Genomic DNA, 19,366 nt, shown 5'->3' with positions numbered 1-19,366 from the left:
TTTCAAAGTATCTTGGAATCTTGCACTCAAAAGTGATCTGAGCTTTAAAGGCACCAGGACCATGACAGGACAAACAGGAAACTGCTCCCAGTTCAAGCCTAAAGTGTCAGCAAAGTGACAATTGCAGGAGACCAGTGAATGAGAGGGGAGGGAACCTGCAGCAAGAAGAGGAGGCAAAATGGAAGTGGACCAGCACATCTGGCAGCAGCAGGTCACTCACTCTGAAGGGATGCTCTCCATCCCAGTGTGGAGGTGGGATACCCCTAGGTGGATGCATTTTGTGGACCATGGAGGTAAGAAAAGTCAACTTTTGCTGAAATCACCCTCAAAGGGAGGGACAGGAGTGCTCAGGGGAGCCCATGGATGGAGCTGGCTGCCTCCAGCACTGGCATCATTCCTGGGATGCTGTGACAGCTGACTGACAGCAGGAAAAGGACAACATCAGAGCAGAACAGAGACATCCTGCTGTCCCACAGAGCTTCCTGCAGACCTGGATGCTCCCCGGGCTCTTCACTCCCTTTGGCCCAATAAACAAACAGCTCTGGGCAGCTCCAGGAACAAGCTGCCTTAGCTCAACTGTTATTTGATTTCCAGAAACATCAGTGCAGGGATCCCATCCAAACTGGACCCTGGGTTGTCTGCTAAGCAGAGGCTGCCATTTAGTTAGAAACACATGGGGTCTTATTACATTTCCCTGGGAAAATAAAACAATGGTTCAATCTGAAGGGGAAAATATTTAGTAATATTCAACACTTGTACTCATACACATAGGGGCTCTGAAATCTCATAACCACTCAATTCCTGCTCCTCCATCCAAGTTTCTTGCTCAGCACAATTCTACTTACAAAGACCAGCTCTAGGGAAGCTTACAGCCAAGGGCTTGGGTTTGCTAAGATTACCCACACACTGACAGTCATGGAGGGGTCAAGACTTGCAGGCTATGAAGTACAGGCAGGCTCTTGCAGCTTTCCACATTTGCATCAAATTCTTTACACCTCCAGGTAGCTCACACACCTCCCAGACCTGGCAGCTCCTGTCCTTGTGGACATGCAGCACTCGAAGCCAGCAGACACACCACCTTTATGAGGATCTGTCTGTATTTCAGCCAAAACCAGACATGCAGTTTCAACCACACTGAAAGACCCCTGCACATATATCCATGAGTGACCCAGCCTCTTCTGAGCAATCCAAAATCTCTCTCCACCATTACAGCTGAGGGCAGACACTTGAAGATCCTCACGCATCCACTTTCCTGCTGCTACTTTAAAACCCACAGGACAGGGCAGCTGAAACACTAAAAGCCTCAATGTGGTCACTTTGACAGGCCCAGGAGGTGGGCGAGTGCTCACAGGGTGTCTGTCCTACTAGTGGTGTTGATGCTGTCTGAAAACCAATGTGTTTTTGAGGCAAACTACGAGGTACAAAGAGGAGAGGCTCAGCAGGCTTGTAGGAATGCCCTGTTTTATTTTGTACAGCTGCTGGGTCTTCTAATCAAGACTATCTGATACACTGATGTCATGCTGGTAATGGTATAACTCTATATCAGCCTAATGGAACAATGGGTTTACAAAAGGAGCAGTATATGCAGAAATATGCATTCATGCTTGCTAATCCTTCATAAGCCTGTAATCCTGATTTTCTTTTCCAAATAATAAGTGAAGATCTATTAAGATCTATCCCTATCACTAGCTGCATGCTAAATTCCCCTCTTCCTGCCTGGAATCTGCAGTGTCCCCTGCAGGTGGTGGGGCAGGGGGTGACATGCCATCCCCAGCAGCTCACAGCCCCCTGGGGATTTTCCTTCACCTGTACCAGGGGGAGCACACGGAAGCAGCCACAGCTTCACTGCCATTCACCTTTCTGGAGGGTCTGAGGATGCCTTCTAGAGGGCATTTCTGCATCAAAATGAAATATATTTATTCACAAACATGCAAATAAGCAAGGGGATAACCAGCAGTACTTGACTTCATCCAGCCCTAGCATCCCCTTCTTGCCATTTGTGCCCCAGCACTGGCAAATCCCACCTCCACCAGCACCCCCAGTCACAGACAGCTACTTCCCAGGAGTCTTGGCATCAAATAACCTTTCACAACCATTCTCCAGCCCCTTCACACAAACAACCTGGAAATAACCCTTTCAGGAGTGATAATGTAAGTCACTAATTACACAATTAATTTATTCTTTGGTACTAATAAAAAAAAATGACTTTGTGTTACAAAGCAGGAGAAAAAAGAAGAATCTAAGGATTTATTTAATTAAAGCTACAATGTATTGAAAAAAACAAGTAATTGTAATGGTACAGACAATGCTGAGATTGTATAATTAGTAATTAATTACCTACAGAAATGATGCTTTATTTTCTTTAAAGCTATTCATTTTTCTTTTTCTTTTTCTTTTTCTTTTTTTTTTTTTTTTTTTTTTATTTGCATGCAATTTTCTTCAGGCAAATCATGGGAGCAAATTGCTGCATGGCACAGCAGCTACCAACGTGGACAGAGGTGCTGTATTGTCACTTTCTCATCCTGATCCCCACCAAGCAGCAGTCACAGAGCTCTCTGCCTGTAACAGCTGCTCACCACACCAAAAGCCCTGCAAAAAATGAGCAGCAGGGCAAATTTTGACTCCAGCCATGAAGAGTCATTGGGCCAGAGCTGACAGGCAGAACAGCTACAGCCTTCTGTGGAGGGAGTCAAGGCACAGACTGTTAGCCCAGTGCTATATATATATATGTTATGCTTATAAGTCCTGATGTTAACCAATGTTATATATATATTTTAAGTATTCATGTATTCACAGCCATAAAGGCCTTTTCTCTACTTGAGCTAAATTGTATAACCGTGACCTATTGTCCCAGAAGGCTTTTTATTCATGTTAAATGGGTACTGAGATTAGAGCGCTCCTTGGTAGTAGGTACAGAAGTGTTCTGGAGGAGACAGGAGAAGATGGATGGTTGTGTTGAGGCTCAGCACAGAAACCAAAAACAGGAGAACCAAGCAGCTCTGCAGCCCAGCTGCCTTGGGATCTGAAAAATCAGATGTGGAGCTGGAGTGGGGACAGCAGTGCCCAGCACACATCACTCACTCACTCACTCACTCACTCACTCACTCACTCACTCACTCACTCACTCACATATCCCCAGTTCCGGTAGCTCCAGATTCCCATAGGGATTCCTCACCGCCCTCCAGTCCCATCTGTTCCTTGACCTGTGAGACAGGGAGAGGGAGCCAGGTTGGGTTCTGTGGGGCTGTCCATGGCAATGCCTCACAAGTGCTCCATGCTGCGCCTCTGACAGGCTGTCCCACCCTGCCCTGCCCCTCGGGGACAGCATTCCTGCTTTCCCTGGCAAACAGCACAAGTGCTCACTGCCTCTCTGGTACCCACAGAGCCTCCAGCCCCACCACTGAGCACAGATGCACCCTGGCAGCTCCCAGTTAATATTCACAGGGAAACACAACCTCCCTGGAAAAAACTCTGCATCGGGATCCTGCACCCTCATCCCTCCCTTTCCAGCCAGGAGATCCCTGCAAATCACATCAGTGAGACTGGCAGCTCCCCTGCTCTGATCTTAACCTTTATCCAAGGCCAGGGAACCCCTCTGGCTTCGAGTCTCATGGTCACACAGATACAAGCAGTGAAATGTTCCTCGTCCGTCTGTTCATTCCCAGTGTGTGCCAAGGCCTCCCTCCAGTTCCTCAGAGACACGGTACCTCCACGCTGCCTCGGGAAGAAATCAGGACAAGGCAGGCCTGGGTGCTGGTGCCAGGATGCATGGTGACAGCCAGGGATGCTGGTGTCCCCTCACTGGCTGTGGCACTTCAGTCACTCCGACACAGGGTGGAAGCGGCAGCGAGCTGGCTGCTGGCTGTTTCGCTGGTGCCAGATGGTGGATGAGATTAAAAGAATTTGATTTTCAAATAATCCATAAACCTGGCTGAGCTAATGTAGTTTCATATGCATTATCTTGTAATCCCAGGGAAGAGAACGTTTCAGAGCAAAGAGCCTTATTCTCCCTCCCTGCAAGGACTCTAACAAGCTAAAGATAATCTCCTTTTTGTTGGAAGGTGCTTACAGAGGACCTACAACACCCAGAGTGTGGCACAGGGGCTGGCTCTGTGGCTCTCCTCTGGGAACAGGACAGCCAGGCACCTGGCACTGTGGATGCTGTCTTGTCCTGAGCTCCATAGAGGTGGGAGCAGCACACAGCAGGGTCCAGGAACAAGCTGAATATGGACCCCTGGCCAATAAAGAAGGGATTTTGGCACTCCTGCCTCCTATCAGTGCATGGGAGAACATGCTGCTGCATCACTGGGGTAGAGTAGGATACACATATATTCCTCTAGGTGAGTTCACTTCTATGTGTACTTTGGGGATAAGCCCCAAAGCCCAACCCAAGTAAACCAAAGGCCTGCTGTGACAATCTGGAGAGAGGATCAGGCCCTCCCTAGTGACTAAGCCCCACAGCCAGAGTCTGGTGACCACCTTTGCCCTCGCAAGGTGAGGGACAGCATGTGGTTGAAACCTTGACACTGCCCTCTCCAAAGTAACTGCTGCACAGTTAGGCCTATAGAAAATTCATCCTAAGGGATTTCATGACTTCTTCTTGTTTGCATCAAACACACACAATCATTTTTTGCCTCTATCCCTATTCCATATGGATGCCCTCCTATTCCTCCCTAACCCCTGCCCTGGACAGATCTCAGCACCTTCCCTCCATCCACCCCCTCTCCTCAGATGCTGCCTGCCTGCTCCCTGCCTCTTTTCCCTGCACTAGAAGCTCCTTGGATTCTCCTGCTACTTGTCAAGCCTCAGTGGAGCAAAGATGAGTGTCTGCCAATCACTGGGATCCTTCAACATGCGAGGTACAAGCTTGAACGCAGCAGTTAAAAATTGTTGATCCTTATTCCATGCTCCAGGTTCCCACGTTGGAGCATGCCAGAGCTAGAGCAGGAGGTTATTTTAAAGGGAAAGGGAAATAAAACTCCACTGAAAGGATTTCCCAGTCACTGCCTGCCATCTAGTGCCTAGCACGGAGCTGTTTCATGGGCAGCAAGCAGCATCCACCTCCATCCTCAGGGGAATTTAGCTCTTAGATTGGAGCCAGCAACTTCTGAGCATCAAGCTCCCAGCACTGATAATTCCCTGCCATGCTCCTCACTCTGGGTCAGAGGCAGAGAACGGGTTTGGAGTCAAATAGCCCAAATCCTGGTGGGACCTATCAGGGAAAACAGCATGGGAGTGAGGAGAGGTGATGCTGTGTGCCTGCCTGGGTTGTGACATGATGCCCAGCTACAAAAAACTAACTAAATACAACACAGCTTGACTTGCTGCAAGCTGCTGCCTTCAAGGTCGTGTCATCATCGTCAGCAGCTCCGATCAAAGCAGTGCACACAGGCATTGTGTGAAGAGTGCCACAGACAGGCTAAAAATAGGGAGACAAATGGAAGCATGAGGGTGAAGGGTGAAGATTATCAGCTGTGCAGGAGACTGAAAACTTAAGAAAATCAGGAAACAAACAGAAGTAATCAAGAAACACTAACTTTGTGACTTGGAATATTCTGGTGCTTGGACATACCTCTGAAGATTCCCAGTTCAATCCATGGGCAGTCACTGCAGCAGGAACACAGCCCCTGCCAAGCCCATGTAGCTGGTGATTTTAACTTTGTCTTCAGGAAATCATGGGAGCTGATGCTCTCCCTTCCTTCCTTCAGCAGAGATGTACCTGGAATCACCTTAGGGGGTGTCTGGCAGATTCTTATTCCTCTGAAAGGGTTCAGATAACTACCTACCCACAAGGACAGGAGAGAACAAGCAAGACAGGTACAGCTCACCATAATCCTATTTGCAGGCAAAGAAAATTAAGGGATATGAAATCCAGAAAGATCTGGGACAGTAATGCCCATCTTGCTCACTGCCTCCTGCCCCTGCTAGCCCCAGAGCCTCCAGCATTCTGGTGGAAGGCACTGTCTGCTGCACCACACTCCCTAAGGAGGGACAAGACTGGATGTTGCTCTGTGAGTGCAGATGGAGCAGAGCCTGAAAAGTGGGTCCCCATGGGTCCCACCCCCTAAAGTGGGGGACTCACTGCCCCTCCACACAGGGCACTGGTGGGCTCAGACACCCTGAATGCCCAATTTCCCTCCTCTCCAAACCCCTTACGGCTTGGCTGCCCACTCCCCGCCAGGTCCTGCTTTCCTCAAGCTCATCCAACACTTGCAGCCTGTGCCCCTTGGCAGAGGCACAGCTCGGGAAGCAGCTGCTGCTCTGCAGAGGGGAGCTCTGGCTCTGACCCAAACGGGCTGCACTGGGTATTTGGAAAGGGCAGAGGGGCAGGGCAGCAGCTCCCGAACACAGAACCAGATTTACTGATTCGCACACGGCTCCCTTTTCCTCCGGTGCTTCCAGAAAAGCAATAGGCAAATGTTAACAAAAGGATTACTCAGAATTCAAAAGCAAATGGGATTTGTGACCCATTATATTAACTAGGGGCTGGGGAAAGCTCTACAGAGAGAGAACACTGCCGGCAGGTCACCAAACCAATTATTAAGAGCTCACAGATCACGAAACTAGATATATACACACATCATGATAAATTTCTATTTGCCTGCAGAAGCAGGACGCTGGCTGAGCAATCCTCCAAACCCAGTGTGTTTTTTCTATGTGCCCATTAAACCTGGATTATACCTATTTTTTTCCCCAGTAATTCACTCACCCCACAGGTTTACTGCTGAGGAATAACATTTGGGAGGGTAAAACCTGAAAGGCGAAATATAATGGGTATAATTACTTTGATAGATGAGAGGGAGCAGAAAGCAGGCAGGCAGCAGCAGTACTGGCCCATGCCTCATGTCATGATGTCCCCAGACTCCCTCTGCCCAGAAGCCTGAGAGGAAGAGCAGCCCCTCAGAAGATGATTTGCCTTTGACATCAACTCTCACCTTAAGCTCCAATAGAGTTCAGCTTAAACTTCAAACTGTTAACTGAAATTTTTTTTTCTTAACTCTTGCATCAGTTAGTTATGAAATTGGATGTTCAGCAGCCAGGTAAAGAGCCAGTTGTTGGCAGCACACAGTCCTGCTCCTGGGGTGAGTCCTAAAGCCTTGTGTTCTCTCCATAGAGGCTTCATTGCTGCGCCTCAGTTTTGAAGCTTCATTTTAATATTGCTGAAAGACCCTTCATAATTCAATTGAGAAATACCCCTGAGTCTTCAAGCATTGCTTATGAAGTCCTGACAAAGGAGTTTGTACCCGACAAGATCCGTTAGGGAAAAGTAGCCTGGACAGCAAAACTGTAGCTGGAACTACCTGAAGGGGCTTCCTGCTGTCAGCATTTCACACTCACCTCAAAAATTCCTGGCTTTCCTTCTTGAGGGATTGATGTAGAGGATTGGGTAGTATCAACAAAGCTTCTGGGGAAATTTGACCCTGAGTACAAGTTCCCCATCCCTTACTTTATATCCATTCTTACTTTTGCAGAGGTTCACTCAAGCCTTGCCTCCTGACTGCCCCACTCTGTGTCTTTCCAACATGCTGGTTACACCAACCCACAGGGCTTTCACAAGAAAAGGGAGGAAAAAGTGTCCTCAAAAAAAAAAAAAAAAAAAAAAAGGATGGGATCTAGTCCACTCGTTCACTGGTGACCTCAGGCAGATTTCCCACACAACTTTCTGCTGGGTCTCTGGGCTACCATGAGCAGAGCAGGGAAGGGCAGCACCTGCACAAAACAATCCTTCCAAAGAGAGAGATCCCTTCCAACACAAGAATGGGAGCTTGAACATAAAGGCAATAAATGCTGCTGGAAATTATTCATCTTCCAGGACAGGGAGCGAGCCCAAAGGCTGTAACCAGCTGGGACAGCACAATTCCCATCCTCCCTGAGCCAGCTCACCCCTGGCCCGGCAGTCAGGGATGCCTCAGGATGCTACCTGTACCCCCAGCACGCATCTCTGCTCATGGCTGTATTTGGGACAATAGCATCTCTCCTCCTCCAGGTTTTCAGAGAGCAGGAAGAGGTGTAGCCTGTGGCTCCAAAGGCCTCTCCTGGCTCTGCATGTATTTATCTTCCCAATTTTGAAGCCTTTCATTGCCTGGGGCCAGCCAGAAGGAGCAACAGGCAGCAGCTTCCCATTATGTGAGAAAGTGTGAGGTTCTGAACAGTTCACACTGTATCACAAAACAGATGAGCAGGGCTCTGCTTAGAGAGCACAAACCCCCAAAACTTACAGAGACAAGGAAGGATACCATCTGGGGAACAATTTTGTAAAAGTAAAGGAAAACTCTATCTGTGAAGCTGAAAAGTGTTTTTATTAGGACTTGTTCTTTCTTCTCCACTGGAGGGGAGTGCTAGTGTCAACTTGCCACAAAGAAAACCTTAATTTCTCTCTTCTGACATGGTGGCTTAAGCAATGGCTCAGATGCCAGTGCTTTAGAATGCAACTGCTCCTTCCATTTGTGTCTACTACTGGAGACTTTTAGCAACAGCTGCTGGACTGCATCACACCAGGGTCAGGACATCACACCAGGGTCAGGACATCTTCAGATGCTTCCTTCCCCCTTGGAGACAGAAAGGATGAGACTTTTTGTGTATGAGCCTCAAGAATGGAAAGAATGGAAACATCCTATGCCAAAAATGGCATTGAGGAGCAGAAAGCCTCTGCAGCCTGAGCAGCCAGGAGCCTCCTCTCTGGTGTGCAGAGGCAGGAGTGTGTAACAGCAGCACCAATCTCACCTGGGACTGCTTGGATAACCTCACATGGCTGTTCTCAAAGTGAGGAGTTACAGGTCCTTTCCAAAACTCCTCTCTCCAGTGCATGTTTCACAGGAGAGCTCTTCAACTGATCTCATAGTGCCTTGCTCAAGAGCCACAGCAAACTCAGTTGCTTTCCCAAGCACTTGCTGCAGCTTCAGGTTCTGGCAGAGATCTCATGTGAGGGGGCCTTTGTAAAGGTGAGAAAAACCCTCCAGGGTTTGGGTGCAGAGAAGTTCCAGCCTCCCTCAACACCCAAACACTCTGGTGGCCCTCCATCACATTAGCAAGGGGAGTTTTGTGTTTCATGTCCCAACAGAAGTAAAATGCTTCCCCTGCTCTTTGGGCGGGACTGCAGCAGCTTTCACACAGCCACAACTCCACAGATTTCCTCTGCTCTCTCAGGAAAGGCTCTCAGGCTTTGTACTGCTCTTTCAGCAGTTACCAGCAAAACAGATCCCACCAGCCTGCTCAGACTTCTGCAGCTCTGAGTATGGGGATAGGTTCACACCGAGTGGAAAGACAGCCTGCAGCCACCAAGCTCCCAAAGAACAGCCTGTGACCTACTGGAGGTGTTTGGGAGTAGAGGAAATGAGAAGACTCAAACCATCCTCTGGATCTTCCAGCTTCCCTCTCTCCAAGGCTGGGGAAGAAAAGAGACCACACAGGAGAATTGAGCAAAACCCTCTGAGTTGCAGGATCGGTGAGTGTTTGCAGCAACTGGCCGAGTGGCTTTAAATAAAATAAACTGCAGAAAAAATAAAAATAATTTGAGAAAATAAATAAAAGCTGCTGTTCCCACACAGGTTGCAAGCTGGAATTTTTATTTCAGGTGATGAGAAAAAAACACGTTCAGCTTTCAGAAAAGACCAAGCTTCTCACACACATGCTACCTGTAAGGTCTGAGGACAAGGAAAAAAAATTAAAAATGAAGGATGCTGTTGATTCTGACCTTTCCACTGCTGAAGGAGCTACACATCTCTCAGCACAGACAATGCCCAAAGACGTGCAGCTTGAATAATCCAGAAATAGGAACTGCCTGGATCTGAAGATCAGCAAGGTCTCAGTACAGCCTTTTCTTTCATTTGTTCTCTGTCTTTTGGGAGCAAGCACAGATTAAACAGCATTTTCTATTCTTTGAAAGCTTTGTCCCAGCAATACAAAACCTTGGTGTGGGAAACAGGGCAGACTCTTTAGCTAAGGGCATGCCTTTAGCTTGTGGCCACAAGGGCCCTGCTGCATCTTCTGGAGCCAGTGACAGCCTGAAACAAGAGTGGCAGAGAAAACCTATACTGACTGCACCCATTCCCCACAGGAGGGGCACAGCCCGAGGGGAAGGACTCACCTCCCCCTGCTTCAAGTTTCCAGTCCTGGAGAAGGCAACAGGCCTCCCTTCAGCAGTGCTGACCTCAGGGAGCAGCCAAAAATCTGCAGTCTTTCAGGCACGTGTTCTGCTCCACATTTATTTCCTCTTTGCCACTGCTCTCTGCTGCAGGCTCAGCCTCCTTGCCAGGTCTGCGAGGATGCTTCCAGGAACCAAGTTTTGCTGGTAATTTATGGCAAACCTGCAGCTCCCAAACTGTCCAGCGTTGGAAAACGGAAGGTTGCTGTGCTACCCCAATGGCTTGCAGAGTGATTAAGGATAACTTTGAGGCCTGGAGCTCAACAGCTCCCAAAGGATTGATAAAGTACATACAGCAATCTCCAGTTCCACCTCTGGAGTCCAAACTCTCTCCAGATGATTTATGACAGTTATTTCCTCCCTCTCCCCCTGCTGCTGGAGGAAGCTCATTCCCTGCAAGGTCCAGTATCACTCTTGACTACTGAACAGCAACATTTACAACCAGAAAAAACCTCCAGCAACATAATCAGCCCGAGGGCCAAGACAGCACCACACAAGTCCAGGATAGATCTTCTAATAAAGAAACTGGGGTAATAGGGTTAGGCTACCTGAGGCAGACCCAGCTGTGCTGGTTAGCAGTGCTGGCCTGATACAGTGGGAATGGGAGCCCAGAACTCCCTAGACACCTTTGAGGCTGCTCCCATGAGACTGCAATGCTAAAGCACCTTCCCCTCTCAGGAAAAAAGAGCCTCCCAGCCCAGACAGAGAGCAGCTGCTGTTGCTGTTATCCTCCCTCAGTGTCTGTTGCTGTAACCTGAGGCTCACAGGGAGGCAGTGTAAGTGGGAAGGCAGCTGCCCATTCCTCATGGATCCATGTCCTCCACGGCCACTGTGCATCACAGATTCCAGGCCAGAGGCAGCTAACACTAGAAGTTAATAAGCTGTGAATATCCCTGCTTACATCTCCCCAGAAACCCATCTTGTCCTGGCTGGTGTTCAGGAGATTCTGTTCCCACCTGGACACACAGATAACCCTCCAGTGCTGCTCTTATCAGAGAGCAGGTACTAGTGATAAGCATTAGCTATAGCAAGGAGAAACCCTTTGAGGGTGAGCCTGTGACAGGAGTCTGGAGTCTGGAGCAGAAAGCAAACCTTCTGGGTACCACAGCCCCAGGGAACCACACTCTTGGGAGAGGAAAGGATCACAACATGCATTTCCAGAAGAGGTGGAGGAGGAAAATTCAACAAGAGCAAAGAACTCCCTCAGGAAAGCTTCACTTCCGAGTATAGATTTTAATATTTATTCAGTACAGGGCCAGTGAAGAGAACTGGGAAATAAGGCAAAGGCAAATTATCCTCCAGAGCCCAAGTGAACATCTCATACACCCAGACCATGCAAAGCAGCAGCTGTGCTCCTCCCTGGAGCCACGTCCCACATCCTCCCCATCTGCTGGAGCACAGGCCATTGCTCACAAGTCCAGGAGGAATCGATTGACTTTTTTCAGGTATTCTGACTTCAGGTAATCTCCCAGCTCCTTCTTCGTGACCCACAGGTAATCTGCCTTCAGCTCTGCCTGGGACAAATCACTGCTTTGGAGGAAGGCTTTGAAGAAGAAGACTTTGGCTCCCACGTTATTCTCAGTTCTGATGGCCCTGGGGAATTTATACTTGTAAATCCCATATGGTGCATTCCCCAGGACTTTGGCTTGAATGCGATCTCCTGCAAGAAGCCAGCAGTGCAAGAGAAAGAGAGTAAGACATAAGAATACAGAGCAACAATAACTGCTCCCCTGTATAACAACAACACAGCAAAAGCCATTTCTTGCATGTGGTTCAGACTGACTGTTCCTTCTTTGGCAGAAATACTGACAGCTGTGAAAAAAACTTGTTTGTTCTCATGAAAACACAGCTCATTTGGAGACCAGAGAGTCCTCTCAGAGTGGGAGAGAGAGGAAGGCAAGGAGAGGGTATCCAGCTTTACCAATCTTGAGTGAAAAGCAAGGACACGTGTTTGCCATCATCACCCATCTGCCACAAAAGCTACCAGAGGGCAACAAGAGGGAAAGAGAAGCCCAAAGCAATCCCAGACATTCAGGGATGGTGAGGTGTCTGGTGATACCCCAAAATGGCCCACGATGGCCAGACATGGCACTGCTGCTGCTGGCAGCCAGAGATCCCAACTCCCAGTGTGCCAGCCCTCTGCCATGAAATGCTTTTCCCAGCAGATGGGAGAAGATTTCACTACAGCAGATGGCAAATACCCCTCAGACAGGGCACTGGAAGAAAACCACTGGACAAATAGGAGGGAGGGTCAAGCTACACACCCAAAAATGTAGCCATGGCTCGCTCAGCTGTGCTCCGTAGCGTCTCTCCAGGCTGCCACTCCACTTGAGGCAGGAGCCACAGCTCCTGGTTACCAATTTTCTGTTTCACCAGAAACATCAGGTTGCTGTCCAGCTTCCTGTTCAACGACGTTCGATCGTTGCTTTTATCAGCATCTGCCAAAAGCCAGCACAGGCTGGAAACAAAGTCTCCTGGCAGCATGCTCTGACCCCCTTGGTTATCAACCCTCTGTGCCTCCCACCCAGAAACAACACACAAATGTGGATACATGGAATAAGACAAAAATCTAGACAGGAATGCTTGCAGTCACTCTAGAAGTCATTGCAGGATTCAGCTGCTCTTGTCCTTTCCAGAAGAACTCTATAATAAGCAGCCTAGATCTCCACCTTAACAAAAATCAACAAGAGCACTAAGCAGAGCTTGGGAACCAAATGACCAAACATTTCTCTTCTCAGAAACCCCATCTATGTTCATCACCTTGCCCTGGTGAACACACACTTTTTTGCAGCACAGGAACACTGATTTCCCTGTCAGACTGTTAATTGCACATGTGCTGCCACAGAGTCAAGACTCTCTTTAAAACAAACAAAAAAAAAGAGATCCAAAAATGCCTTCTTTCTACTGAATTACAATCTGGGTGTTCTCACCCACCACGAACTCCAGGCTGTACCTGTTATCCGCGGGGCAGCTTTGAACTGCAGAAACTTCTGCTCCCACTTCTCCTCCAGGTCTTGAGCCATGATGACTGTCTTGCCATGAGCTTCATCCTCGTCATACGAGCTTTCCATCTTCCTCTTGAGCTGCTCCTCCTCCTCCAGCTTACGCATTTCGTGATCTGAATAGAGGCTCTTCTCCAGCTCTAGCTAGAAGAGCAACATAAAAAAGCCTTCTTAAGTGCTTTTTAAACCACAAGCACTACATTAGCAAGCAGAATTACATTATTTCCAATTCAGTAGAAGTAAGGCAGTAGGAATTTCCTGAGGTTGAGCAGGGCTTCCCTGCTTGTAACAGGAGCGTGTGACAGGGGCACCAACACCATGGAGGATGTGAAAAACGCCACTCACTTGGTTTTTAAAATTTTTAAAAGTTTAATAATAATAAAATGATTATAAAAATTGTAATAAAATTAGAGTAATAAAATTTAGAGTTAGGACAATTGCAAGACAACAAACAGGACAGAATTACAGACATCCGGATGCTCTCGGACACTAAGTCACGAAAAGCACACCTTGTGACCAAAGGAATAACTTTAAAAGCAATAGCCTGTTGCATATTCATCTATCTCATACATGATGCATAAATTCCTTGCAAATTAAGAACTTTTCTGGTTTTTGTCAACTTGTGCTCCTTAATCTTAGTGGTTCCAAAAAGATGGAGAGAAGGTAGAAAAATGTCTGTCTTTTCTGATAAGGAGGCAGCAACTTTTTATGGGCCCCCTTTGCTGACATCTCTATGTGAAGAGTTTCTTGATTATCTCATCTTCTCGCTTGAGCTTGCAACAAATCCTATATCGTAGAATTTCTATTTTAACATTATGTTGTAACCTAAACACTACTTAAGAGAATTAATACAGCACAACTTTCTAACATTACACATACAATACTCATTGTAACATTTGCGAAAAGCCAATCATAAAATACGCATTTCTCACAGAGGAAAACCATGGGAACACCACCAACAGCCACCGGACGTGGTGTAAATCGCACACGGAGCACTCGGGCAGCAACATCGCGGCGTGTGTGAGGCCAGCAGGCCCCGATGCCGCTGTCCCCTCATGCCTGAGGGCGCCATTTCCCCACCGACACCTCCGCCCAGAAAAACACGCGCACACCCCCCTCTACCTGCTCCATCAGCGCCGCCACCTCTTCCTCCTCCTTTTCCAGAGGCTGCGTGATTCGGGGAAGCCTCAACAAGCACATCGCCCCAAAAAGCTTCCACGGGCGCTGCGCGGCAGCGCTGCAAATCCCTGGAGCGGTGCAGACCCCCCGAGCGGTGCCAACCCCCGGAACGCTGCAAACTCCCCGGACGCTGCAAAACCCCGGCGCGGTGCCGACCCCCGGAGCGGTGCAGACCCCCGGAGCAGTGCAGAACCCCGGAGCGGTGCAGACCCCCGGAGCGGTGCAGAACCCCGGAGCGGTGCCCGCCGCCCGCCGCGCCAGGGCCGCCGCCGCCACGGCCCGCGCCCCACACGGCCCCGCCATGTCCCCTCCTCGCTCCCGGCGTGCTCCGCGGCGCCGCTCCCCGGCGGAGCCGGAGCCGGAGCCGCCGCCATGAGCGCGGCCATGGCGCTGGCCGGGCTGCGCCTGCTGGGCTGGGGGTGAGCGGAGAGAGGGTGTGGGAGCGGGGGGACAGCGAAGGGACAGCGAGGGGACAGCGGGGAGGGCCCCCTCTGGGCGAGGTGGGCGCTGGGGTTTCCCGCTGTCGCTGGAGCCGGTCTCCCCCTCTCTCACAGTTGTCTCCCTCAGGGGCCGCGCCGCCGCCGCTCGGTGCCGCGGGCTCCGCACCGGCGCCCCGGGGCTGCGGGACGCGGCCGGGGCGGCTGCCGAGGAGCCGGAGAAGCAGAGCGAGGCCGAGCAGAGGTGAGAGCCGAGGCCAGGCCGCGCCGGGAGGGCGCTGCCATCTGCCGCTTGCTGCGAGGTTTTATCGGGTTTGCCGCCGAGCGTGGGGAGGGAGCCGCTTGACTCAATCAGAAACGCAGCTTGTGTTTTTCGGAGGTTTGATCCCTTCTTCCTTTATTTCCCCATATGAGATATTGTGATATTTAAAGAGCGAGGCCTGATAATTCTTACTTTCCTCCTCAGCGCCTTAATCCTGCAGAGGAACTCCATGAGATGGGATGGCAAGGTTTATGAAGAGGTCCCCATAGCTCACATCAAAGCAACGTACAACAAGTAAGCAAATGAGCTGCTCCATTCCTGCTCTCGTGTGAAATAAAAGCCTAGAACCCGGGGTTTGCCCTGTCATCATTTTAATCTAAAGATTCAAAGGAAAACAGCCAAGGGGATGATGTTCATGGCTGGGAATATGATACTGATTTAAACCTCAGCGCTGTTCAGGGAGCATGACTGTTCTTGGAGTGTCTTAAAAGCAATGAGATTGTTTTTATACATTATGATTACATTCTGATATAAATAATCAGATGCTGATAGGTTTAACAGCAGGTTACTTCCCACTAGCCCACTGCTTTAGCACGATTTCTGTATAGGTGTTAAAAAAATTATCATATTCTCCATGAGACAATTGTGTTTCATCAATGATCGCTCCTGTGATATGTTACTGCTTAAAGCTCTTTCAAGTTCTAGAAGTGTTTTGTGCATTCTTTTTTTTTAATATAAGAGATAAATTGAAGTGAGAGGTGGACCTGAAAGGGCCAAATTTGGTCTGAGGTTTACTTAGATAAAGCACACCATCTCCAGAAAGGTTCTTCCTGGGTCTGTAAGATGACCAGGTCACTGCTGGGTGGTCTCTGCAGTGGGTTTAAGTGAGATACTTTGAAAGGGAGACCGAAGTCTTGCAGTCAGCTGTGCCAGTAAGGTGAGCGAGAAACTGGAGAATAAAGCTTTGTTCCAGCTTGCTTCTTCCCCTTGCCCCTGTCCCACAGCACGCACATCCAGGTGGTGAGCTTTGACAACCAGCCGTTCTCCCGCACGTCCTGCGGCACAGAGGGCTTCCAGAACGCCAAGAAGGGCACTGCCATCGCAGCGCAGACTGCGGCCATGGCAGCGGCAGTGGTGAGTCCCCACCGTGATCCCCACCTCCAGAGGGGAGCTCTGACTGCCTGCCCCGTACCTGGGCACAGCCCTGGCTCGCAGGCAGCACTGTGGTGCTGGAGCAGTGTCCCATGTTTTGTTTGCACACAGACAAAGTGTGTTTGAAAGAGCTGTTAGAAGTGCCCCAAGTGGGAGCTGAGCTGTGCGGGTTGTGATTGGAAATTTGTGATTGTAACTTGGAGCCTGTCCTTTCCTAGCACCAGTCTGTGTAGCCTCCTGTTTTCCTAAGTGAACATTTCTCAGTCATTTGGGGAATGTAGACCCTGAATCAGCAGCAGTTCAAGTTTTGCCTTGTAGGGGACTGAGAAGTAGCTGTAGTTATTGTCTGGATGTTTTATATCTACTCTGTGCCACAGAACTGAGCTTCAGCCAGCAGTTCCAGTCAGAGAAAGTGATGTTCTTGCACCTGTAGTTTCCATGCACATATGGTTTGTTGTAGCTCTTTCTAAAAAAAACCATGTGGGTATCCAGGTGGAGGAGATGAGGCTGGCTGTGTTACAGTCCTCAATTACAGCTGAATGAGGCAAGGTCAAACTGAAAATCCTTACCCTAAATTAGGTGGAACTCACTTCAGCCTTTCATGCCACAGGAGTTTGGTGCCACTGCTGGCCAGCAGCTTATTGTGGTTGACTCAGAGGGATATAAGAACATCTTCACTATTAATCTGTGCTCGTTGGAGCCTCATAATAGCTGCATAGCTGTGCTTGGACAGATTTATTCTGTCACTGTTGAAGTAGTTAGTACGTTAATTGCACCAGAGCACAATGAGAGAGAGAGCCAGAGGATCTCCCTCCACGTGGTGGCAGCAGGGCTGTGCTGTACAGCAGTTCTTCATTTCCAATTTGAAAGCCCCTAGAATTTTTGCCCTGGAGGTGTAGACTCCTGCACAGCAAATCTAAAGCTTGCCTGCTCTCTCATTTACCCTCCGGAAAGAATCCACTGCTCACAGGGGAGAAGTGGCCACATTAGAGAAGGGAAAATAACTTAGAGTTAGTCATTGTTAGTCCCTTGCCACTTCAGTCACGTATCCATGGATATGTCATTTTTTGCTCTGGCATTAGGTCACAGATAGTTTGATTTTAGAGCTTTCTCTGTGAGCAGAGCTCACAGTCTAGCACAGAAGTTCTCTTGAACTGCCTTGGCCATACCCCGTACCCCCTTTGCTTTTAGTGTCTCTGCAGTAATCTACATATGTCTTCTGTATTTATTACTACCTAATCTTTATTTTTACTTAAATACTATTATGAAAATGAAAGACACCAGAGGAGTCAGAGTTTATGTCAGAGAGAACACTAACCAGTTGTTCTTTTCACAGAAAGCACGTGGGAAGGGCGTACTGCACGTGCGAGTTATTGTGAAAGGACTGGGACCAGGACGCAAAGTAGGTGTTGGAGTTTCTTTTCCATACTTTATTTTCTCAGCTGCCATGGATGTTTTCTAAACTCAGGCTGGTTTCAATTAACTTGGTTTTTCTGAAGCTGATAAAAAGGATTCCTCATCCAAATGCCCAGTAAGGAATTTTTATAGTCATTAGAATTTTAGAGTAATACCATGTTGGAGGTAGAATAAAAGCTGTATTTGGGGGTTCTTATGGCTAAAGTAGGAAAACCAATGGGAATGCTCTAGAAAGGACTAGAGCAGATAAGTTAAACCAGTTTCTGATACGAGTTATTTATTTTTAAGAATTAAGAAGTGAGAAGAATTGGAACACGTTGATTTTCAGGTGGAGGATGAAACTGTTTTGCCCTGAGCTTTTTCTGTGTGTTGATAACTCATCTGCTGTCTCATTGCAGGCTGCCATCAAGGGGCTGACGATGGGAGGTTTGGAGATCATCTCCATCACCGACAACAGCCCAGTCCCCCACAACGGCTGCCGCCCACGGAAAGCCAGGAGAGTGTGAGGGGCAGTGCAAGGGACACGCAGCTTTCAACATCAGTTCACCAGGGACTGAGTCCAATGTTGCTTCTGTGACTGATTCTGAAAGGCCACCCTCCCTGGAAATACTTGTTAAGGGAAGCTTGGATAGACCATGCTGAGCCTTGAAAATGCAGGAGGCAGAAGCTACTGGTGAAAGCAGGAATACGTGTATTTCCTTAGTGGGAAGCCTCTTGTCTGCAAAGTTTGTTGATTAAAATGTTGGTCTTTTGACAGCCATTCCTGCTGTGTTCCCAGAAGTATTTTGGCATATTACTGCCTTTCAACTGCTCTCTTCCTCTTACCACTGTATGTGGCTCTTGTCTAGCCCTCCATGCCATTAGTGCCCTTGTCAGGCAGAAGGAGAGCCTGAGATCTCAATCTCCTTGTAGTCATTGTAGTAAACAACTGCACAGTCAGGTCATCTTCCTTCCCTCTTTGTCTCACTGCTCACATTGGGAAACAAGGCATGGGGTAACTCTTTCCTTCCCCCTGGCTCACAGAGCTACGTGTGCCCTATGAGAGGCAGCTCTCCCTGTTCACAGAGCACCAGCCTGGATCCATTCCTGCCACAGATCTGTTGCAGTGCTTTGTTTCACCCAGGCTGTGCTGACCTGCCACTGCTCTTGGCAAAGGAAAGCACCTCACTTTCTAAAGGGGCTGCTGGGATCTTGCCAGGTTTGATGCTTGCAGTCTCTGGCCCTGCCTTGTGCACCACAAACTGGATTTTCCAGGGTCCTGGGGAAAGCAAGCAGGGGTTAGTAGGCCCAAGGAATAATGAAATGCTGCCAAGGAGATACAAAGCACTTAAGTCTTGAACTGTACCTCTGTGTATCTACAAGCAGCAGGAGCTTGTTGTGGGTCTGTGATATATTATTGCTGTCCCAGCTCCGTCCAGAATTTCTGCCAAGGAAATATGTCAGGAGCATTAAGCAGGGAAGGTAAAAGCTGTAGTAACTGACTACAGGGTTGATTTGCTGGATGGCAGAGGCACAGTGCCTAGCAAAGGGCATCTCATTGAAATCCCCACTGCCAGAGAAGCCCTGGCACTATACAGCATGTTCTGGGCAAGTATTTCACCTGTAAACATGGTATATTTTAGAGCAACCAGCAGTTCTATTGCAAATGCAGAATCTTCCTTTCTATTATTTCTCATTCTGTCATTCCTCTGTAGTTTCTTAAATTGCATAGTTAACTATTTTCTTCCTCTTTAGAGAAAGGCTACCATAGCAACAAGGCAGTGAACCTCCTTCA

General features: G+C 48.6%; 2 protein-coding genes across 2 annotated transcripts; one reads left to right on the top strand and one right to left on the bottom strand.

The window, feature by feature from the left end:
- Nucleotides 1–11,362: 11,362 nt before the first annotated feature.
- On the bottom strand, nucleotides 11,363–14,628 carry MRPL46 (mitochondrial ribosomal protein L46). The gene is made up of 4 exons (XM_002197630.4): nucleotides 14,269–14,628; nucleotides 13,098–13,290; nucleotides 12,409–12,582; nucleotides 11,363–11,804 (listed from the first exon to the last, which is right to left on the bottom strand). The coding sequence occupies exons 1-4, from the start codon at nucleotides 14,626–14,628 to the stop codon at nucleotides 11,554–11,556; spliced, it is 978 nt and encodes a 325-aa protein (XP_002197666.4). The 3' UTR covers nucleotides 11,363–11,553.
- Nucleotides 14,629–14,657: 29 nt separating this feature from the next.
- MRPS11 (mitochondrial ribosomal protein S11) lies at nucleotides 14,658–18,352 on the top strand. Its single transcript, NM_001245200.1, is given in 6 exon segments — nucleotides 14,658–14,744; nucleotides 14,893–15,006; nucleotides 15,229–15,318; nucleotides 16,029–16,158; nucleotides 17,513–17,578; nucleotides 17,991–18,352. Coding segments are annotated over 6 exon segments (555 nt in total). The 5' UTR covers nucleotides 14,658–14,697; the 3' UTR covers nucleotides 18,099–18,352.
- The last annotated feature ends 1,014 nt before the right edge of the window (nucleotides 18,353–19,366 follow it).

The sequence above is a fragment of the Taeniopygia guttata genome, chromosome 10 (genome assembly GCF_048771995.1).
Source record: "Taeniopygia guttata chromosome 10, bTaeGut7.mat, whole genome shotgun sequence".
NCBI classification, from domain to species: Eukaryota; Metazoa; Chordata; class Aves; order Passeriformes; family Estrildidae; genus Taeniopygia; species Taeniopygia guttata.
Note: the sequence above shows the minus strand (reverse complement) of the source record. Positions and strands in the feature narration are given on the sequence as shown.

Excerpts from the sequence above, each read along its gene's own strand:
- MRPL46 (XM_002197630.4), bottom strand. The coding sequence starts at position 14,628 with ATGGCGGGGCCGTGTGGGGCGCGGGCCGTGGCGGCGGCGGCCCTGGCG. Across the intron at positions 12,583-13,097 it reads AGCTGCCCCGCGGATAACAG|ATGCTGATAAAAGCAACGAT; the intron begins GTACAGCCTGGA and ends GGCTTTTGGCAG. Across the intron at positions 11,805-12,408 it reads AGCCATGGCTACATTTTTGG|GAGATCGCATTCAAGCCAAA; the intron begins GTGTGTAGCTTG and ends GGCTTCTTGCAG.